Source organism: Cydia splendana, chromosome Z (genome assembly GCF_910591565.1).
Source record: "Cydia splendana chromosome Z, ilCydSple1.2, whole genome shotgun sequence".
NCBI classification, from domain to species: Eukaryota; Metazoa; Arthropoda; class Insecta; order Lepidoptera; family Tortricidae; genus Cydia; species Cydia splendana.
Genome location: NC_085987.1, coordinates 10,872,535 through 10,893,994, shown reverse-complemented (window position 1 = coordinate 10,893,994; position 21,460 = coordinate 10,872,535). Strand labels below are relative to the sequence as shown.

General features: G+C 39.1%; 1 protein-coding gene across 2 annotated transcripts in view; it reads left to right on the top strand.

Moving 5' to 3' along the window:
- Positions 1-21,460, top strand: part of LOC134804200 (uncharacterized) — a 78,685-nt gene that overhangs the window by 55,859 nt on the left and 1,366 nt on the right. For both annotated transcript variants that reach the window (XM_063777155.1, XM_063777154.1), the window contains 11 exons: positions 843-1,010; positions 1,589-1,717; positions 3,435-3,563; positions 4,185-4,410; positions 18,562-18,684; positions 18,995-19,170; positions 19,906-20,039; positions 20,545-20,684; positions 20,765-20,846; positions 20,967-21,111; positions 21,212-21,425. In XM_063777155.1, coding sequence (XP_063633225.1) covers positions 843-1,010; positions 1,589-1,717; positions 3,435-3,563; positions 4,185-4,410; positions 18,562-18,684; positions 18,995-19,170; positions 19,906-20,039; positions 20,545-20,684; positions 20,765-20,846; positions 20,967-21,111; positions 21,212-21,425 — 1,666 coding nt within the window. The remainder of the gene's footprint in view (positions 1-842; positions 1,011-1,588; positions 1,718-3,434; positions 3,564-4,184; positions 4,411-18,561; positions 18,685-18,994; positions 19,171-19,905; positions 20,040-20,544; positions 20,685-20,764; positions 20,847-20,966; positions 21,112-21,211; positions 21,426-21,460) is intronic.

Below are 21,460 nucleotides of genomic sequence, written 5' to 3'. Positions count from 1 at the left end.
ATTTACAAATGAGACGCTTTCTGAGGCCACCGGTATGGTAAACAACGAGCGAGTTAAAATATTGCCGGTGTACTTATCGGTACCGTGGTCCGTTCCTATTACACGGGCAGGGTATACCGCCTATTTATAGCCGAGCACAGAACTAGTTAGTAGTCATCGCATTTACATACGCTAGACTAAAGCCTATATTAAACTTTGCACAACATAATACGTATTGCCTAATGATATTAGTATGAGAACTGAAACTATCCAACTTTTGCTAGCATCTAATTCACTTTATTATTAGTCAGGTATTACCTTAGGTATTATACGCAACAATATTGAATGTGCTCTGTTACGGGGGTAGATATGCATTGATACAGGGCTAGGTAATAGTCAAATAAATCTTTAGTTAGATAGCAACCGGAATTCCAGGCGCTGCCAATTAGCCCGGCGACGCTGCGATCGGATTAACAATTCAGATTAAATCGGTCAGCCAGCCTTAGGAAAATCTAAGCTCGGTAACATTGTAACGGTTCAAGCTATACCCGAGAAAGTTTAATCGTTTTCAGGACTAATGAACAGACCGAAGTAAGTAGTTATTAATAAAATGCGGTAATCGATGATGCGGCGCGCTGCGCTTCCCTTCGATTGATATTAAGATTCTCTTTATTGAGCTCAGTGAACATAAAGTTTATGTGATTTACTATCAGCCAGATGTAATATGATATGATAAAGAGTACCTATGCGATACTTGCGATGTGCAATCATATCCTCATTTACTTTTAAACTAAATCTAACATAATATAATTACATAAATTTAATCCACAAACTATTAAAAGTAATTAACATATTTCTGATAGCGTTCGGTGAACACGTACTACATGGTGAAGCTGCAAGTCCGAACAGAGAGCGTGTGTCTGCGCCCCTGGGCCTTCGAACGAGTGCCGGGCAAGTCGCTGCGGGGTCTCGACAACACTATCATCTACACCTCCACCAAGGAGGCCTGCCTCGCGGCTTGTCTCAACGAGGTACTATATCATTTACTGTAAAGTTCATTTTGCTTCCTTTGCTGGCGCCATCAGCGTCTTTGTAACTCCGCAATGCAATTTTAACGCTTATCTATTCAATTTATATTTTATGGTTTCGTCCTACTTGCTGTTCAAGATATAGACAAAGTACACTCAATATATATTGTATCCAGGCGAGTTATGGGGGTTGTGGCTTGCGATTGCTTCTAGCTATTTCGCGGAGATATCTATGTGCCACAACATGTGTACAAGTGCATCCGTGTGTGTAAGTGTACCGTGCAAAATTACTTAAGATGTTTTTTAATATTTATTATATAGGTACTATTTTTTATGGCTACGGTTATGTCTAAAGTATTCTTACTAACGCCACGCCTGTCGTCACCATAAAGGATAATATCATAATGATGGGGACCTAACTATCTAAGGATCGGAGTAATTTTCATCCCACGCTGTATCCCTTATCCGTAACTGATGTGGGCAGGGGTTCAATTCAGAGCCACGTTCGCTTCGCTGATGATATGGCATTGCCTTTTAACATTATATTAAGGATATAAATGTAACTGGCTGAATTGTATCAGAAACGGTTCCCGTGCCGATCGGCGGAGTACGAGTACGGAAGCATGCGGTGTGCTCTGAGCGACTCGGACCGACGCACAGCACAGCACTTCGTTCAGTTAGTCGACACTCCTGGGACGGATTATTTTGAGGTAACTAATTAATACTTATAATAAATACTATTTTTATTTCATTAATTAATAATACGGTAAAATTATACATTTAGCGTTTGCGTCAAATCCGGTAGTTCTGATTTTTTGCAGACTTATTTATGATGTTGGTCCAATGAATAATCCAAGTTGGTGACCTCGAGCGCTGAACGCAACTTTGTCAAAAATCGAAAAACCTGCGAAAATTTCGGTTTTTGTTTAGTTTTGGGCGATTCTAACCCTAAAGGACTAGTTTTTGATAGTACCTTCCTTAGACGTTTTTAAAGAAGACTATATTTGCTACGATACGATATTAGAACTGTCTCTGTAGATTGAATAGTTTCCGAGATAAAGGCTTTAACATTTAGATTTTTTTTAAATTGAGCTCGTAAGCTAAGTGAGTGCAGTGAGTATGCACTTTTGACTCAGGCGATGCCGCTTGGCACGATTGTTCCTAAGGTCAAACAAAGCTGATTTGGCGCGGTAGCCACGATATCGTACCGTGCCTACCCCCCAAAAAGGGAGGGGAAAGGGTCGGATCCCCAGGTCCAATCTAAGCTATATTTCTTCCTGCTCTTAGCAACTAGGGCAAGTTATATATGATTTTCATATAATTTAGAGCTTCTTTATTCTATAAAGTATCACTTCAAAGCAGGCATTCATACATTTTTTTGTATGAATATGAAGCGGATTGAGTGACGATTTCCATAGAAATGTAATTATGGCCAAAGTCAAAAGTTAAAAATCTTTAAAAAAACACTTAACTTGGCGTTTTAAAAGTTTGAATATAATGTTTTCATCCCTAAATTATATGAAAATGATATATAACGTGCCCTAGCTCCTAAGAGTAGGAAGAAATATAGCAAAGATTGGACCTGGGGATCCGACCTTTCCCCTCCCTTTTTGGGGGGTATGCACGGTACGATCTCGTAGCTACTGGGCCAAATTAGCTTTGTTTGACCTTAGGAACAATCGTGCCAAGCGGCATCGCCTGAGTCAAAAGTGCATACTCACTGCACTCGCTTACGAGCTCAATTTCAAAAAAATCTAAATTTTGAAAGCCATATCTCGGAAACTATTCAATCTACAGAGACAGTTCTAATCTCGTATCATAGCAAATTTAGTCTTCTTTAAAAACGTCTAAGGAAGGTACTATCAAAAACTAGTTTTATAGGGTTAGCATCGCCCAAAACTAAATAAAAACTGAAATTTTCGCAGGTTTTTTGATTTTTGACAAAGTTGCGTTCGGCGCTCAAAGTCACAAACTTGGATTATTAATTGGGCCAACATCATAAATAAGTCTGCAAAAAATCAGAACTACCGGATTTGACGCAGAAGAGCCACGTTACAAAATTCTACAATTTCACTGGATTATAAAGTAGGGGCCGCCCAGTCTTTTGGTTATATGTATTCTTCTATTTTCATTGGTTATATGTATCATTTTATAATGTCACTGTATGAAATACCGAAGTAGCAACGTTAAAGACTAATAAGAAGTTTGCTTAACAGCAAATTGAATTGAAAATACCACAAATCGGTCTTGGTACACTCCGTCTTAATTTTATTTACTTGACTTTATTAGACAATAGAAAACAGAGCAGCAAAAGTATTTCTATGTAACGAATCGCTGTGTAAATAGGCTCTGTTGGTTATTCGAAGTACTCTTATTGTACGCAATTTGTATGATTGCACGTTGTGTATGTGTGGCGTGTTCGTGCAGAACCTGTGCCTGAAGGCGTCGCAGGCGTGCAAGGGACAGCGGGTGTTCACCGCGCCGCGCGTGGGCGTGGCCGAGGACAAGGTGGCGCAGTATGCCGGCCTGCACTATTACACTGACAAGGAATTGCAGGTAACAATACCTAGATAGGTACCATTCTAACTATAGAATTCACATTTTCAATCACGACCTGGCCGCGAGCTGAGTTTTTGCATGACCGAGAAACAGTTTAAACTTTTAAAGCAAAATTGCTATGTGCGATTCTTTCACTTGCACTCGAGTTTAATGCTCGAGATGCACTCGGCGATCCAGTCACGATCGTGTTTGTGATAGTTGATTGCGGTCCTAGCTCAAAAAAAATATTGTGCTGAAATAATAACTTTATTTGTGCTTATAATATCATATATGTAGTATTTTAGTACTAAGTCTGTATACCTATACCTACATATTTGTCAAGTTTCATTGCGCTGGTATAAATAAAGTATTTAACATAAAATTATATTTTTAAGCCCAGAATTGCATTTTAGTAATCTGGCTCTTGTTAATTAAATAAAAATCCAATCAAAATAAACGTGACCCTATATATTATTCTGCGCAAGAACACGGGATGTTTTGGGTTAAGGAAGCAGAAGGCAGCGTGATACGCCGTGCACTGATCATTCATGAGTGTCAGACACACATGGCTCCAAAAATTACTTAGTAAAATTAATTAGAATCCGTGAGTTTAGTGTTTCAAGGCTCGTTTGTGTTTAGGTTACGTCGGAAGCTGCGTGCCGGCTGGCGTGCGACATCGAGTCGGAGTTTCTGTGCCGCTCGTTTCTGTACCTGGGCGCGCCGCACTCGGCCGCCTACAACTGCCGCCTGTACCACCTGGACCACCACACGCTACCCGACGGCCCCTCGGCTTACCTAAACGCCGAGCGACCACTCATTGACGATGGCGAGCCCATCGGGAAATACTTCGAAAACTTCTGTGAAAGTAAGTCTAGTATTTAACTTAATTTTTGTGACCGTGACTAATAGACATTTTCTTTAAACGGCTTGTTTGATTTGGGAAATTATTTATTTCTTTGTTTGAAAGGGCGTAGAAAGGTCCTACTATCAACGGGTCAAATTTTGATTATTGGATTCTGGAGATATCAAGGGATCTTTGATACTTACCATTTGATAGTCGAACCGTTTTGTTTGTTAGGTAAGTAGGTAAGAGGGCTAATAAATAGCGACGAAATAATAAGAAGGTTATAAAACAAAATGTCAGCGAAGTAATAGAGTGCGTACAACGCCTGAGAAGTGTCCACCTTGCTAATGATGTGTCTCGTTACCAGACCACAATTTACTCATGCTACCAGTTTTTAAATCACACGTTATAGACCGTAGTCCGAGCACGTTCACCTCACACCGCTAACTGCAAACTCAAAATGCAAAAATACTATTGGATTCCCGTCATTACAATTTAAAATTCAAATGGACGCATGGAAGAGGTATTGTGCTGTCCGCATAATCGTCATAAAGATATCAAACACTTCCTTGAACGACTGAATAATATAATAGACGCCTACTAAAGTGCTAATGCGGATACCATTAGTATTTTTTACACGCTGGTCCCGGATGACATATTAGCGAGCCGCGAAAGTAATTTGTATGTCACGATATCTTTCTTGCTTGCAGTACGGACTCGTGATTGAACTACTCCTATTAGGCAGTTAACTCTGTATGGCTAGATGGCTACCGACGCTTCATATGAAATGCAGTTAAAAGATCGTGAGAAACAGATATAACTAGTTGGAGAGAGCATCACGTACGTTTACGTCATTTCAACGATGCTACTTAGGTACATTCCTGTAATAGGGCACGGAATGGGTAGTTTTAAGAACTGGCCGACTAGAGGCTTTGAAGTAAGTGAAAGAAGGAATACCAGCTCTTACTTAATGGGAAATAAAATTGTGTCGAGTGGCCGTGAAGGCATTAGTTGTGAGTGGAATGCCACTCTCGTGTGGCAGTGCACAGAAGCCACATAACGTGCGCTGGCGTGCAGTTTTTGTCGCCGATGCAATCAGCGTTAAGCGTGATACAGTTACGAGATTGAGAAGCGTTAGCGGAGACCTCTGCTTCTACGAATAAAATAAACTGTCTAAACTACAAATTAAAAGACAGCAAATAAAAACTCTAGGTAGGCAACGCTTTAAAATAGGTATTTAAGTATATTTACGAAAATAAAAAGACTCCAAAATACATTTATGCGTTCGATATAATGAATGTTGTCAATTCAATTACCACAAAATGTATAGTGCCGTACCTACAGCTCCATCTACTTCTGCCGTCAAACTCAGGGGTACGATTTTTTTCGTCTCTACTATAGTCGGCATCTCTTTAATGTTTATAAGTGATCCACGTGCTCTAAGCAAATTTTATAGCATTCCTAAAAGACTTGCTTGATTTTATTTTATGCTCAGTTAAGCATGATTCCTAAGGTAAAATGCCACATATTGAATAACAAAGTCATGTAGACGTTTACATTATGGGTTACAGGAAGTGACGATCCTGACCGTGACTGCCTAATTATTATTAATTTTAGGTATTTTTTTGCGTGTATTTTACATTTTTATGCTTTGTATTTTTGTATTTTTACACTGTACTTAATTGTTTAAAATGGGTGTTTACCTGTCAATAAAGAACTATTATTATTATTATATTATTATTCTCTTTATTCAATTAGGGTCTTAGGTTAGGGTTTTACAATGTGAGTATAAAAGTAAAATATAAAAACACTTACAAAACATAACAAAAATATATAAACACATTATAAAAAACCTAACCTAGGGTGCCGCCGGCAGCGGGGCAGGGTCCAAGCTGCCGGTGGTCAGGGCCGCAGAGTGAGGAATCGACGTACTATACGCGCCGTGTCCAAAATTACCGCCTTCTGCATCTGACCCTTGATCCAACCACCCAGCGAGAGTCTCTCTAGGTGTTGGTCGAGACTCTTCGCTATGAGACCGTTCGCTGACACGACTATAGGAACAATGATCGTCGAGTCAACATCCCACATAGCGGTTATCTCGTGGGCTAAGTCTAGGTACTTGCTGGACTTGTCCTTCTCGGCCTTCACGAGATTCTCATCATGGGGGATGGTGACGTCGACGAGCACGGTCCGGCGCTGCGATCGATCTATCAGCACGATGTCAGGCTTATTGGCTACAATAGTCCTGTCAGTGATGATAGATCGATCCCAATAGAGCGTGGCACGACCATTTTCGAGAACTGGCGCAGGTGAGTACTTGTAGTACGGCACTTCGCGGTCCACAAGGCCGTATAGGAGGGCAAGCTGCTGGTGAATAATTCTGGCTACGAGGTTATGTCTGTGCAAGTACTCGCCGTTAGCAAGATGAGAACAACCGGAGATAATATGCCTGAGTGACTCTCCGGGACGGCGGCATGCCCGACAAATGTCGACCGTACCGTCCTTCAGGATATATTTCCGATAGTTGTTCGTCATCATCACTTCGTCCGCAATTGCACAGGCAAAACCCTCGGTTTCTCCGAAGAGGTCCCCGAATCGTAACCAGTTCACCGACGCGAGCAGGTCCACATCGGGTCCCGTGAGGGCCTTGTAGAACCGCCCGTGTAGCACCTTACTCTCTCATGCCGCCTTGCGATCCGCAGTACTTAGTACCACAGGTTTGCGCCAGTTCTCGTTTGCCAAGGAGAGCGGCGTGAGGTTCCTGTCTACTGCCACCACATCACGATGCATCCCACACTCGTTGTTAAGGAAATAATTCCTGAGATTGTACACCTCGCGGTTGTGGAGATCCTTGGCGTTTAGGAAGCCTCGGCCTCCACACTTCCGTGGGATGTACAATCTCATAACTGACGAGCGTGGGTGTAGCATGCGATGTGTGGTGAGCAGTGACCGGACCCTCCGATCCAGGGCGTCCAGCTCGGTCTGAGTCCACCTTAGTATGCCAAAGGAGTATGTGAGTAGGGGCATTACCCAGGCGTTGAAATTATTATTATTATTATATTATTATTATTATTATAAAGGGCAATTCAATTTACAATCCCTTTTATATGTATAAAGATTTATAAATTATACCTAATTCGCAGCGCCGAGAATTGTAATAGCCGGTTTTACGGTTCCTTATTTTAATGTGGATTCCGTTACTAACTGTACCAAGATGGTACATTGTGTTATGGAAGCTGTATTAAGGAACACTAATTGCACTGACAATTATACCTAACTATTTATTACCACCCTTTTATGACTAGAAATTATATAAATCAATTTATTTATTTACCAGATGGTAATGTATCATTCAGTATCATTTTTTAAATAACCTATCTACTTATTTCGTGTTGTTTATTTACAATGCACTTTAAAGTAAATATGCAAAAGTGTGCTACGAACCTACTATATGTACCGGCGGGTCCGGCTTTAATAAACGCGTGATGATTGATGAATGTTGCTCTTGCTCATCAAATTGTTGATGGAACCGGCAAAAACCAATTTATTTTTGACTTCTGCAGGTTAATAATACGATACTTTTTCATTATAAGTACAGTATTAGTGCCAAATACAAACGAATCAAAATGACTTAGTCATAGGTAACCATAATGCATAATATTCACCATGATTAAGTTAAAAGCCAATTACTTGCTAGTTAAAACAATATGCGATATAAATCTTGATAATTATTATGCCATTAGCGCACGGTATTCTCAACGGAAGTTAATTGTTAGAGGTTCTTCTGTGGTGCGAACATGAATAAAGTCTCTGGCGCACTGTCGAGTCGTGAGAAATGCTTAACAATACATCGCAGTTTTTACGCTCTTATAATCATCAGATTTAATATTGAAACGGAATTGTGTGAGCTAAGTAGACTGCCGCTCCGATTTAGGCCGTGCAGTTAGCTGAGCTAGGTAAGAAACCTGATATTGAAAGTGTCATCCAACTGTTCATATAGTTACGAATTTAGCTATAATAATGGAAGGAGTGGTAGTAGGTAAATAGCGGTGCCTAAGCTAAGCTCCGTAATTTTCATAAAAGTTTGGAAGGTACATCACTCTTATAGTGTGTAGCTTTCAAATAGAGCTCGACGGCTAATCCTATTGTCTATTGTTAAGTAAAACCGCACGTGCTACTTACCTGCAAAAAAGGGTCTTAATTATTCTATTTGGCACCTGAGCGCGGGCTAGTCCAACGCTCAAAAAACCAGTGTAGGTGCGCTCTCAGATAACGCGCCTTTGTTACGCATCTCGATGACACATTTTAGACTGGTTCTGTAGCGTTCGACTCGCCGGCACTCAGTAACCGAAGTACGTATTTTTTATGCAGGTGGTTGTGGCACGTGGCACGAGCGATTTTACTTAACAATAGACAATAGGATTATCCGTCGAGCTCTATTTGAAAGCTACACACTATACCATATGGGTACACAAAATATGTAAGTACGTTCCCCTATATTCAAACATACCCAATAAATACTTTATATTTTGTCGTCGTTCAGTATTGTCGAGCAGTTTTTGTCAAAGTGGACACTTGAATATTCTCACGATGCCAGGCCCTGGGTCAATGGCAGTGATGGCAGATACCGCGGCTGTTCGCGAGCCGGGCCGCGGTTAACTCTCGCCTGTGGATTATCTAACGATACGATCGATTTGTACGGGTTTAAGGCTATTATACTACTCGAAGTCGATGAAATTGAGCTATGTGCCTAGGTTGCCGTAACACTTGTTGTGCGTTAAAATAACAATAAACATATTTTTATATATTTTTTAAATAAGATAAGTGAGAAGGTATGAATTAGACAAGCAGTAATGAGCAAGCATAAAAGTTAATACCTATACTAATTTGAGTTACATATTTGCTTAGTTTTTTTTTATAGATGAACGTTACTTTGTATTAATCATAGGTTTATCTTTTCTACATACCGCTATGCGATTTCAAAATCAAAGCTGTGTATCGTGTGCAATGCGAAAGTCCTAACCTAGTAAAATGCAGTAATTATGTGTCGGGCCGTCCATTTATGCCCATAGCCTGTAAGATTTGGATTTGTGTGACCGTTATTTTTTAACTTCATGTCGTCAAAAAGGACCTACCACGCATTACACGAATGCTGGCAATGCTGGCTCGTATTTTCTATGAAAACGTTGACGGTTCAGTACAAATCTCGCGCCAACTCTTACGAATTTACTTTATTACTATTAGATTTGTTTACTCGTACTCACTATGTTTTCCTGCACCGAAAAGGGACAAGTAAATAGGACAAGATATTTATTACATAAGCCCCAAGAAACATTCAGAACGAGCCAGTGCTCGACCCTGAGATCTTTAATTTGATGATGAAAGATCAGGAAAGAAAAGAAAATCAACATGACCCCACACCTGCTGTAAATTATATGTGTGCATAATTATTTTCCATCGTATTTTCACGGAAACGTATGGACGTGTCTTGCTATTTCAGTCAGTTTCAGTACAAAAAGTACTGAGGTTGACTGAAGGAGCATGACAAATACGAACGTTCCCGAGAAAATACGATGGAAAACAATTATGCACATCTGTAGATTTTGTTTGAGAGTTACAGCATGTGCAGTCACATGTTGATTTTTTTTTCTTTTCTGATGTTTACCTCGTTTCGCTTTTACCCACGCTATGTTCGTTAGAGAGATGCGTCCGTATGCAAGCTAATTAACGCCGTCCGTGACTGGAGACCTCTCGTTCTGCCCGTAATAGCATAATCAACATGCGAAGTAAAGCTGGCAGTACACGTTACGGTTTACATTTTGTTTAGATGTCTAACATTTCATAGTTTTTTGAATATTGTCATATAGGTATTATACATTTCATACGTAGTTATGAATGTCAGAGCATAATTCTTAATTCACAGTGTCGCGGAACGGGAATGGATCAAAGTATGTAATTAAGGAGTAAAAAATTATAGAGGTGGCCATTTCGGACGTTTATAGCATATCTAATACCATTAAACGAGCAATTCTTGTTTATATATATATTTCGGGGATCTCGGAAACGGCTCTAATGATTTCGATGAAATTTTCTATATAGGGGTTTTCGGGGTCTAAAAATCGATCTATGCAGAGGGGAAATTTATCTCTGCAGCTGACTGTACCTACTTAAGTACGGGCATTTTGGCAAAAAAATATTAGCTACACAATTTCTCTATTTTGAAATGACGGGTTCAACAGCAGTTACCGACATCTACGGTTAATGCTTTCAAATAGTACGTTAGGCTAGCGGTAAGCATACAACGAGCTACCTACCCTATTACGAGAACCGCAGTTATGGCATTAAGATTGCCATCCATCCTCCAGCCTACTTCATTATAACGCAAAGCACAGAATACAGTGAAACCTGGTAAAGTGGGACCTGGATAAGTGAGAAACCTCTATAGCTGGGACTCATGGTGCGGTCCCGACACTTTAGCACTGAATTACCTCTGTTAGTGAGATAAAACAAACCTCTATAACTGGGATTAGTTGTTGTGATTTTATAGTCACATTTACCTCTATAATTGAGACAAAGAATGTATTTTACCTCTTTTACTGAGACTATATTATTTATAAGATTACATTTTCCTAATTGTTATTTTAGAATTGTATAGGAATTGTCCTTTGTATCTGAGATAACGTCAATCTATGACCTCTCTAACTTGGACTTTATTGATCAATTCCCGTATTCTTACTAACTCTTAGTCTATCCACAAATTCCGCATTTGCTTTATTGTGTCTAAAAGACTTCAAGTTCGATTTAGTTACTTTATGTAGTTAAAACTATCGAAACGAAAGCTGAAATCTGAATAAGTAACACGAATAAACAAATTTTCAGTTAATAAATTTCTAAGACGCAATGAAGTCCATATCAAATTTAATTTTATTTTAAAATATCTATCCTTTGGAGAATCATTCAAAATAAATTCAAAGAAATATTTAAACAGACTTTTTATTAAATTAAATATTTTTTATTTAGGGACGAGGATTATTTTACCTTATTTATTTTTAAAGATAATTACAAATAGAGTATATTGCAAGTTAAAGAATAGGTTCCAATTATAAAAGCCTACGGGTATATATTTGCTGTTGAGTGTAATTGCATGCGGCATACCATACCGTTACAATTGAGTTTTAAAGTTTATGTAAATGCCTGAAATTAGTTGGTACGTTAACTTATGTATTTTCTAGCAGCAGCTCATTTGCAAGTTAAGGAATGAAAAACATGTTGAAACCGTTTCTTTACAGTTTTGATTGAGTTTGACTACGCTGGTACTAGAGGTAATTTACATTTTCCATTCTAAATGAGGATATTGAATTTGTGCGTACCTTAGTTCCTGGTTTCGCTGATAGGTAAAGGATGATATGGGAGTGGGAGAATTTCTGAATAGTTCATTATACAGTGAAACCTGGATAAGAGAGACTTCAAGGGACGAGCAGATTTGTCTCACTTAAAGAGGTATTCCACTTACCCAGGCTCTCAGTTAGCCAGGTACAAATAAATTTCTGTCTCATTTACAGAGGGTTCCATTAATAGAGGTGAGAATAGAGTATATTTCAGTTATACACGGTGTAACATGAGGAAACCGAAACAGTGTGTTCCTGATCATATTTAGAGACAAAAATGTCCTATAAACTTTTTTGAAATTCGCCTAGTTTCAGATATAATATTAATTAAAAAAAAAAAACAAGTTTTTATTGTTACATAGTGTAAAAGGCCTTTTTGATGGTGATGTTGCTGCTATGGGACGTAGTCTAAATATCCTTATTGATAGATGTCAAAAAGTGACAAGTAACACTTTGCGAATCGTAGGTTTTACGAAAAAATATTGTAAAAATCTATTTTAAGTGACAAGTTTACCAATAACATTTATTTTTTTATGTACAAATACATTCAAAAAATTGAAAAAACAAAACAAAAAATTTTTTTTTTTGCGAAATTGACCTAAACTTGTACATTTTTTCCTGCTTTTGACCTCAGAAATGCGTGATTAAAATTATTCGGTTTCCTCATGTTACACCGTGTATAACTGAAATATACTCTATTCTCACCTCTATTAATGGAACCCTCTGTAAATGAGACAGAAATTTATTTGTACCTGGCTAACTGAGAGCCTGGGTAAGTGGAATACCTCTTTAAGTGAGACAAATCTGCTCGTCCCTTGAAGTCTCACTTATCCAGGTTTCACTGTATAATGAACTATTCAGAAATTCTCCCACTCCCATATCATCCTTTACCTATCAGCGAAACCAGGAACTAAGGTACGCACAAATTCAATATCCTCATTTAGAATGGAAAATGTAAATTACCTCTAGTACCAGCGTAGTCAAACTCAATCAAAACTGTAAAGAAACGGTTTCAACATGTTTTTCATTCCTTAACTTGCAAATGAGCTGCTGCTAGAAAATACATAAGTTAACGTACCAACTAATTTCAGGCATTTACATAAACTTTAAAACTCAATTGTAACGGTATGGTATGCCGCATGCAATTACACTCAACAGCAAATATATACCCGTAGGCTTTTATAATTGGAACCTATTCTTTAACTTGCAATGTCATTAAGATAAATGATATGAAAACGAGTGTCTGACAAAAGAGACAAAAAGACTTATGCATGTGGAGCATGACCGCAGTCTATTTAAATTCAATCAGTAGGCGCAGTGATATCGGGTCGGTTTTGTCTGTATAATTCCATCAGCCCGGTTGGGTCGGAATGTGCCGTATCACGCCCTCGACGTTGCATTCGGATATTCGATGCAAAAAGCGACAAAACAAGTACGGATGTAGCTTAGCGCCGGCGCGGCGGTGGCGCGCGTTTCGGTAGCCCATAACGGTGGTCATACTCCACTTTAATAGGATTTTTTGCATCGCCCGTGAGGTCGATTTCGTCTTGGTTTAATAGTTAAACCAAAAAACATCATAGAAATAGCCCTAAATTGAATATAATTGAATCACGTCACGCGTAAATAGAACGGTGTCTTAATCAAAGCTTTCTTTATACATATGTATCTGAAATTGAGTCCTTATGAACCCAAAAAATATTGAATTTCTTTGTTGAAAACTGACAAGACGGTAAAAGAACCAAAACACATTATAACTGAGCTGTAAAAGAAACCAGGGATGTTGCGGATGCAGATTTTTTGACATCCGCGGATCCGGATATTTAAAGGCTCACATCCGCGGATGCGGATGCGGATGTCAAGATTTGGTACTTAAAAAACGTCAAATATTACATTTATAGCATTTTTTATTTAAAAAAAAACGAAATGTTTAGTATTTAAGCAAGAATATAGGTGCGTTTTATTTAATAAACAGTAACTTGGCCGACTTTTCGGGATCTAGACGATTTCGTTATATATTATCACGAAATTACCTAGCACTTACGCCGCCTGCGCCGCCGCTAATACGTTCATGTTACCGACTTGGTCGACATCCGCATCATGCGGTTGCTCCGCATCGATTTTATGCAGATGCGGGTGCAGATGCGGATGTTGAAAATAATGCGGATGTTCCGCGGATGCGGATGCGAATATTCGCAACATCCCTGAAAGAAACATTATGATATCTAATAAACGCATTTGCGTAAATATGCTCGTAAATTTAATATAAATAGACATATGCGGCGTTAATCTAGTCGCGATAATATAACGGCCTTGGCCGGCCTTGCTATGCCATTACTAAGTTATAGGTCATTGGCCGCGGCTTGTGCGCGGCCATTGCAAATGCAGCCTGGCTTCGAACGTAGTTGTAGAAACGACTTCTGACATTTCCACCTAGGCAATTGTTGCTAATATTCCGTATTTTTTTTCTAATTAGGTACCTACTTGGTATATGAATATGGGATATAATACTCATGTATCTACTAAATATGTAAGATATACCTACCTAAATTATCTAAGCAATATTTTAATCTACGCATTTATTTATTTACTTTACTTAATTATAATAATAAATAGGTACAAGGATTATGTAAATGAACTTAATATTTTAAGACATCTCCCAGTCAACCAATGCTTATCGAATTCTACGAGTAGCACTGTGCATCAAAAGGGAATGCAAGTGTAACGGTGTCCCGGTAATAGGTAACATTGCCTTCACAAACCCTATCCGAATAGGACCGTTGTCGCCTTACAAGCACTTCCGACCGCGATACTGACGGCTTTTTACACAGGTCTTTCCAGTAAATTAAATGGAAGACCTGTCTTTTGGAATGCTTCAATTGTAATCGGCATTCATCATTGAAGACGCTCTTAGGTAAGGATAATTATGTTATTTATGGATCCCACTTACTTTTTACTTTGGAGCAACCTGTATGTGTTAGTAGCTCCTGAGGTAATAAATAGTATGAAACCTTCTTTGACCGTTTTGATTATCTTTTTTATTTATGATATTAATAAGATTCTGACTTTTGGCAAATGTCATCATTGCCGCACATTTTCAAACAAATTGTCAAAAGCACTGCCAATGATTAATACAGTGTGTTTCTTTTTGTTGTCGATTATTGGAAATAACTTTTGTTTGATAATTTATTTTTTTATCTTTTGTTCTATTTAAAAAAATATTACCGTTAGAGCATTTCTGAGAAGTAACCCTACATGGGATTTCAGGGTTTGTCCAATGGCTAAGGTCACCCTGTATAAGTACCTAAGTCGACAAGTAGCCAGTAAAAATGGCCTCTTTAAAAAACAGTAAAATTACCTATATATTTCACAAAAAGAGTAATACTCTAAATAGTCTAAAATAGGTAACTGTTAAATGCTGGTTAAATCAAAATAAATGAATTCAAGTGATGTTTAGTCATATTCTTATCTACTCGTGTATGTAGCACATACATATAGGTTAGGTTAATAGTTTAGAAAAATAATTAAGTTAGCGTGAGAAATTGTGGTTTGTTTCTTGTAAGTCATTGAGGCGTTGCGAATGGGCAGCCCGGTGTTGCCGCGTGTCACCGACTCGGATGAACTCCGCTGGAGGCTTAACGCGATCTTTGAAATTTGTAGTCCGTGCATCTCCATCTATGTCACTGCATCAACTGAACAAGAATGATAGAGATGGAAATACAAGATTTGCAAATTCCGATGTTCACGGTAGCCCCTAGACCAATGACCGGGCTCTGGAGCTTTACTTTGTCCACGATCCTCATCTTTATATTAATACTAGCGACCCGCCCCGGCTTAGCAGGGGTTACACAAAACTTTACTACTTATACACCTAAACCTTTCTCATGAATCACCCTATTGATAGATGAAAACCGCATGAAAATCCGTTGAGTACCTAGTTTTTGAGTTTATCGCGAACAAACATACCTACACACAAACAGACAGACGCGGCGGGAGACTTTGTTTTATAAGGTGTAGTGATATGATTTTATTTTTACCGTTACGGTCATGAGAGCAGCTTTACACGTATTGTAAGCGCTGCGATGTAAACCAACAGTTCTGAAGTTATTTGTTGTCCGACAGTCATCTTAGGTTAACTGTTTTTTTATTAGTTTATGTATCTCTTATTTCTGTCTTATCTCTAGAAGCACTGATTCTGTAGAGAAAAATATGATAAAAAAGCAAATTAAAATAGACACGTTAATTAAAGCATTACTAATGTGACTGCGCGCTCCAGTGCATCCGTCGAAGGAACGTCTTATTCTATTTTATGTAACGACTAAAAGCAATAAAGTTAAAAATCGAAAAAGTCGTAATAGTTAAGTGTAGCCTTATAAGAGTAATAAGAAATCCGCAATTTAGTTTTTTGTTGAGAAGGCAAGGTTTAGTGAACAATGCAACTAGGATGACATGAGAAAGAGTAAATGTTATTGAAATGCTTTTAATCAGTAAGTCTTAAATGTCAGTTTTTAAAGATTAAGTATCCGCATTAAAGATACGAAGGCGAGTTCGACCGTTGCAGTAATTTCCTAATCCTTAAACCAGGTATATTAGGTGCCTACTGTTCTAACGATATAGAGGTATATGATAACGAATTAGGAAAGAAAAGTGCATTAGGCACCTGAAAAGGGTATATGACTTGTTGGTATATAGACGTACTTTTTTACCCAGCTTATGCATGGTTTTAAAGTTAACGACGCAGAATACATAAATGTATAATACATTTACTTTGAAAAGTTGATTATAAGCTTTATAAAATGATAGCATTAATTTATTATCCATAGCAAGGTTACGAGTTCACTGGCCACTTCTCTGTTGCATTTTTATTGGTCTTTTTGGTGAAGTGTCGACGACAGCTGATTACTGTTTTCTGGTTTAGCTGTGTAACGGCTTCTGTGTGCTTTAATCGACACCTAAATTATAAACATGTAATCTCGACTCCTTTACGAAGCGAAAATAATTGGACCTATTTGATTACACGGTGAAATATTTCATTAAATACTAGTCAGGGGCCAATGTGCGCCATTGTATTCGGAAATGCATGTTTTGGTAAGCGTTTTGATATTATTTGGTCTAAAATTGGCGATATATTTTGGTGTCCAATCCCATGAGCGTTTCTTTTATTTTTTTATCATTTTTATATATTGTGACATTCTTTGCCACTTTTGTGTTATTGCTACTCAGAATCACAGCTCTTTCAATCCTAATGGGATAAAAAAACCGGGCAAGTGCGAGTCGGACTCGCGCACGAAGGGTTCCGTACCATAATGCAAAAAAAAACGGAAAAAACATGCAAAAAAAAACGGTCACCCATCCAAGTACTGACCACGCCCGACGTTGCTTAACTTTGGTCAAATATCGCGTTTGTTGTATGGGAGCCCCACTTAAATCTTTATTTTATTCTGTTTTTAGTATTTGTTGTTATAGCGGCAACAGAAATACATCATCTGTGAAAATTTCAACTGTCTAGCTATCACGGTTCGTGAGATACACCCTGGTGACAGACAGACGGACGGACGGACGGACAGCGAAGTCTTAGTAATAGGGTCCCGTTTTACCCTTTGGGTACGGAACCCTAAAAATGTCCCAGAGTTTTTTTCCTATTGTGTTACCATTTCCCCATATATACTTTGTATGGCGGTAACAATAAGGAAAGTTTGAAAAATGTATGGACATTTTAGGACACTTTTTTTCTTCTATAAGGATGAAAAGAGCTCGCGATCCTGACTAGAAATAACACAAAAGTGGCAAAAAGGGTCACAATATATAAAAATGGCAAAAAATAAAAGAAACACTCCCATAATGTAACTTGGAAACAAACGTCAGCTTATGTCGGACTCGAAACCAAATTTACCATCTGCCTACTTCCTACATCAAAAAGTAGATTTTAAATATCTAATATTTAATAATGTTAATTCGTTTTTGTAGGTATCATAATTGTACTTAATGAGATAAACTTGTTCTATGACAATATGATTGTTTCACCATATTGAGAAAAAATGTGGACATTGTTTGGTCATGTGCGGTGTTTGCTCATACATACAATGACATGCACCGTCGTAATAGACTCTTCTGCCTGCTAATTGCGTTGACAAAACAGTATAATAATGCGCGACGGCGGCTGTACCTCACATAACGACACGTTATGTTGTAACTCATGAGGTTTTAACAACGAGCATTCGCTCTGGGGATTAGTAGGCAAGTCTCGATGGGGACCGAGTAGTTTCCAATTGCGTGTGAAAATCTAGAATAGCCCTTGGTTGTCAGGTTCGCGCTGCGCGGTAATTGCAGTCGGCGTGTTACCGCCGCGCAGCGGAGCTGCGGTCACAGTACACTTATCATTGGCAGTGCGGCTTGTGTTATGAGTGCTTTCAATAGGTTTACGTGTTGGTCGCGTTAACATCTTGTGGAATTGCAACATTCACTATATTTACTAAAGTTACCGAGTACTATTCTGGTCGCTTTGGAAACAACGCACGTCTGTAATGCTATTGATTTAAAAGCAAGTTTGCAGTTCGGTTGCTGATTAGGATACTTTTACTGTGGTTCGTTGCTGCAATCTTGTTCGATTATGATGATACGCGAGGCGCGCACTTACAGCAAGCCTAATCAAAGGTTCGGATGGTCGAGTACGTGCGCTTTATACATTTGTTCGGCGTTATTAGAGAGTAATTTTTATTACAGTAGAGCCCTCATTAGTTGGAGTATGAGCCAGACCCTACAACCTTTTCTTTTATATTTGTTTTAGAGCCACCCAGCAACACTAATGGAGAGCTGCCGGTAACAATCGACCACCAGCAGGACACTAACCCTTCCAGCAACTTGACACGAAACGACGCTAACTGTGACAAGACTGGCACTTGTTACGATGGTAAATATGCAATTAACTTGTCACTAGGTATCTAAAATCGCAAAGAAATAAAAAAACGACAGCAAAACTAGTTCTCTCCGACTAAGGCAGATGGAAGGAAATTGTAAATTAAATAGTAAACTATGCTATAGTTCTCAAGTATAAGTATTAGCTAAGTACGTATTTTTGTTGCATTATCTGTTATTAGGACGCCCTTCAGCTTACATTAGTTATATTAGTGTAATTAATCATGGGAAAGACTAGACTACAATATATTTTACAGTTTGTAACATGTTCAAAATAAATGTGAGCTTACCCGGTGTTTCCCCAGTGTCGGTACTGTGCAAGGACACGCGAATCGCGGTGCAGGTCAGAACGAACAAGCCCTTCAATGGGCGCATCTACGCGCTTGGCCGCTCGGAGACGTGCAACATCGACGTGGTCAACAGCGACCTCTTCCGCCTCGACCTCACCATGGCCGGCCAGGACTGCAACACGCAGAGCGTCGTAAGTAATAGACAGTACACTATTTTTAACGGTGCCAAATGACCCCCTGTGTGCTTGAAACTTGTGCAACTGTGTGCAGAATCAGGCGACCGTTAGGTAAACTCAGTTTATATTAGCTATACCTACTTTGGGGCAATCGGTCAATTGCTACAGCTGGGACGAATTTTTTTCTAAAATACTTACATATATTTATGTTTAGCTTGTGGCACTAAAGGTGCATGAGGTTACGCATTCGCATTATTCAATAATAGTCTATGGTCTAAGGCTGCTTACAGTAAATTATGTAGGTAAGTTATTCGCGGCCCGCGGTAAGCCTCGCAACCCTGTCAACATAGACACAAGTGACACAACCTTTACACTATAGTGAGTATGTAATATACCTAATTAAAAATTAGTAACTTGGTGTTATTGCTCTTAGTTTGTACAGAAAAACTAACAGCAATAACAATATGTCTAAGAAGGAATAGGGCACAGGCGTAGGGCCTTCTTCTTCATAGAGATTTAAACTCTGGAGTGCATGGAGTACGCGCGTCGAAAGAAACAAATGAGCGCGACGAACTCGCACTCAATACATTGCAACGTTTGTGCGAGAGAAGGTATTCAGCGAGAGAACTTCTCTTCCTACATATTGCTTACTGTTTACAGGGCAATTAATTTATTAAATATATGATTTTGTCGAACTATTTGAACGTTCATATCTAATGAAGATTAGTAAACAATTCGTTTTAATTTTAGACCGGTGTGTACTCCAACACTGTCGTCCTTCAGCATCACAGTGTCGTAATGACCAAGGCGGATAAGATCTACAAAGTCAAGTGCACGTACGACATGAGCTCCAAGAATATTACCTTTGGAATGGTGCCCATCAGGTTAGTAACACGATCCTTTCACCGCGAGAACTTTATATGTAGGTATTAATACGGAACTTAAGATATACCAGTTCAGTTTTATACACGAACTAATTCCCATGCGAATTGACTTTTAAAATTCCACCGAGCTTCTGTATTGTAAACGCATTACAATTAGGTTTATACATATATTATGTTTAAGCGTGAAACGGTGTGAGGACGTGTTCGGCAACGTTAAACGCAATTTCACCAGACTTTGTATGTATTTTAATGAGGTTACCCGAAGCACGATAAAGATCGTGATTACTGTCAATGAGGTACCTTAACTGCAGCCGAGCCGGCCCACATTGCCGCTACTTAGTTTAATGGTCTGGCTACTTTGTAATGTAAACATATTCCCGTGATTTAAGTTAAATATTATATGCGTTTAATCCTTACGCGATGGAATTTTACTGGTATAATTTGAGGCGCGAAGGCGAGTTAGATATGATTGTCAGAGATGTTTTACAACGGTGTGTATTTGTAGGGATCCGGAGATGATCTCCATTACCGCAGCGCCCGAGGCCCCGCCGCCGCGTATCCGCATCCTGGACGCGCGCCAGCGCGAGGTCGAGACCGTCCGCATTGGGGACCGCCTCACCTTCCGCATCGAAATTCCCGAAGACAGTGAGACACGCATTTTCGCCTTTAGTCAATCATGTAAATAGAGATTACGACGGTCCTAATATCTTCCGTGTTTTTTTCAGCTCCGTATGGCATCTTCGCCCGCAGCTGTGTGGCGATGGCCAAGGACTCGAAGAGCACTTTCCAGATTATTGACGATGAAGGGTGAGTACTCGAAGTGATTGTCGTTACTTAATGGTATTTCTTTTGCGTGATTTTGTATTTTACATCACGGTCGATAAAGAGATAATTGTGAATAGGTAATCAAAAAATGTTCCTTTTTAGTTGCCCCGTGGACCCTGGCATCTTCCCGGCTTTCACTCCCGATGGCAACGCTCTTCAGTCCGTGTACGAAGCGTTCCGGTTCACAGAGTCTTATGGAGTCATCTTCCAGTGCAATGTTAAATACTGCCTTGGACCTTGCGAACCAGTGAGTCTACGAATTATTTCACTTTTATGCAGTTACCCACTTAATCATAACTATAATTCGATAATTCAATACCTAACACGAAACAATTATTTCATTTCAGGCGGTGTGCGAATGGGGCAGAGAATCTTTGGAATCATGGGGCAGGAAGAAACGTTCGTTGCCTCACAATGAAACCGGGGAGGCCCGCAGCCAGGAAGAAGATATGAATATTTCCCAGGAAATCCTTGTACTTGATTTCGGAGATGAAAGACAGAGCACAGACTTCTTGCGTTCCGACAAGCCCGGTGGCACTGCATCGGAGACTAGTTTTGGTGGTACGTACACATACACATCGTTGACACAGTGTAAC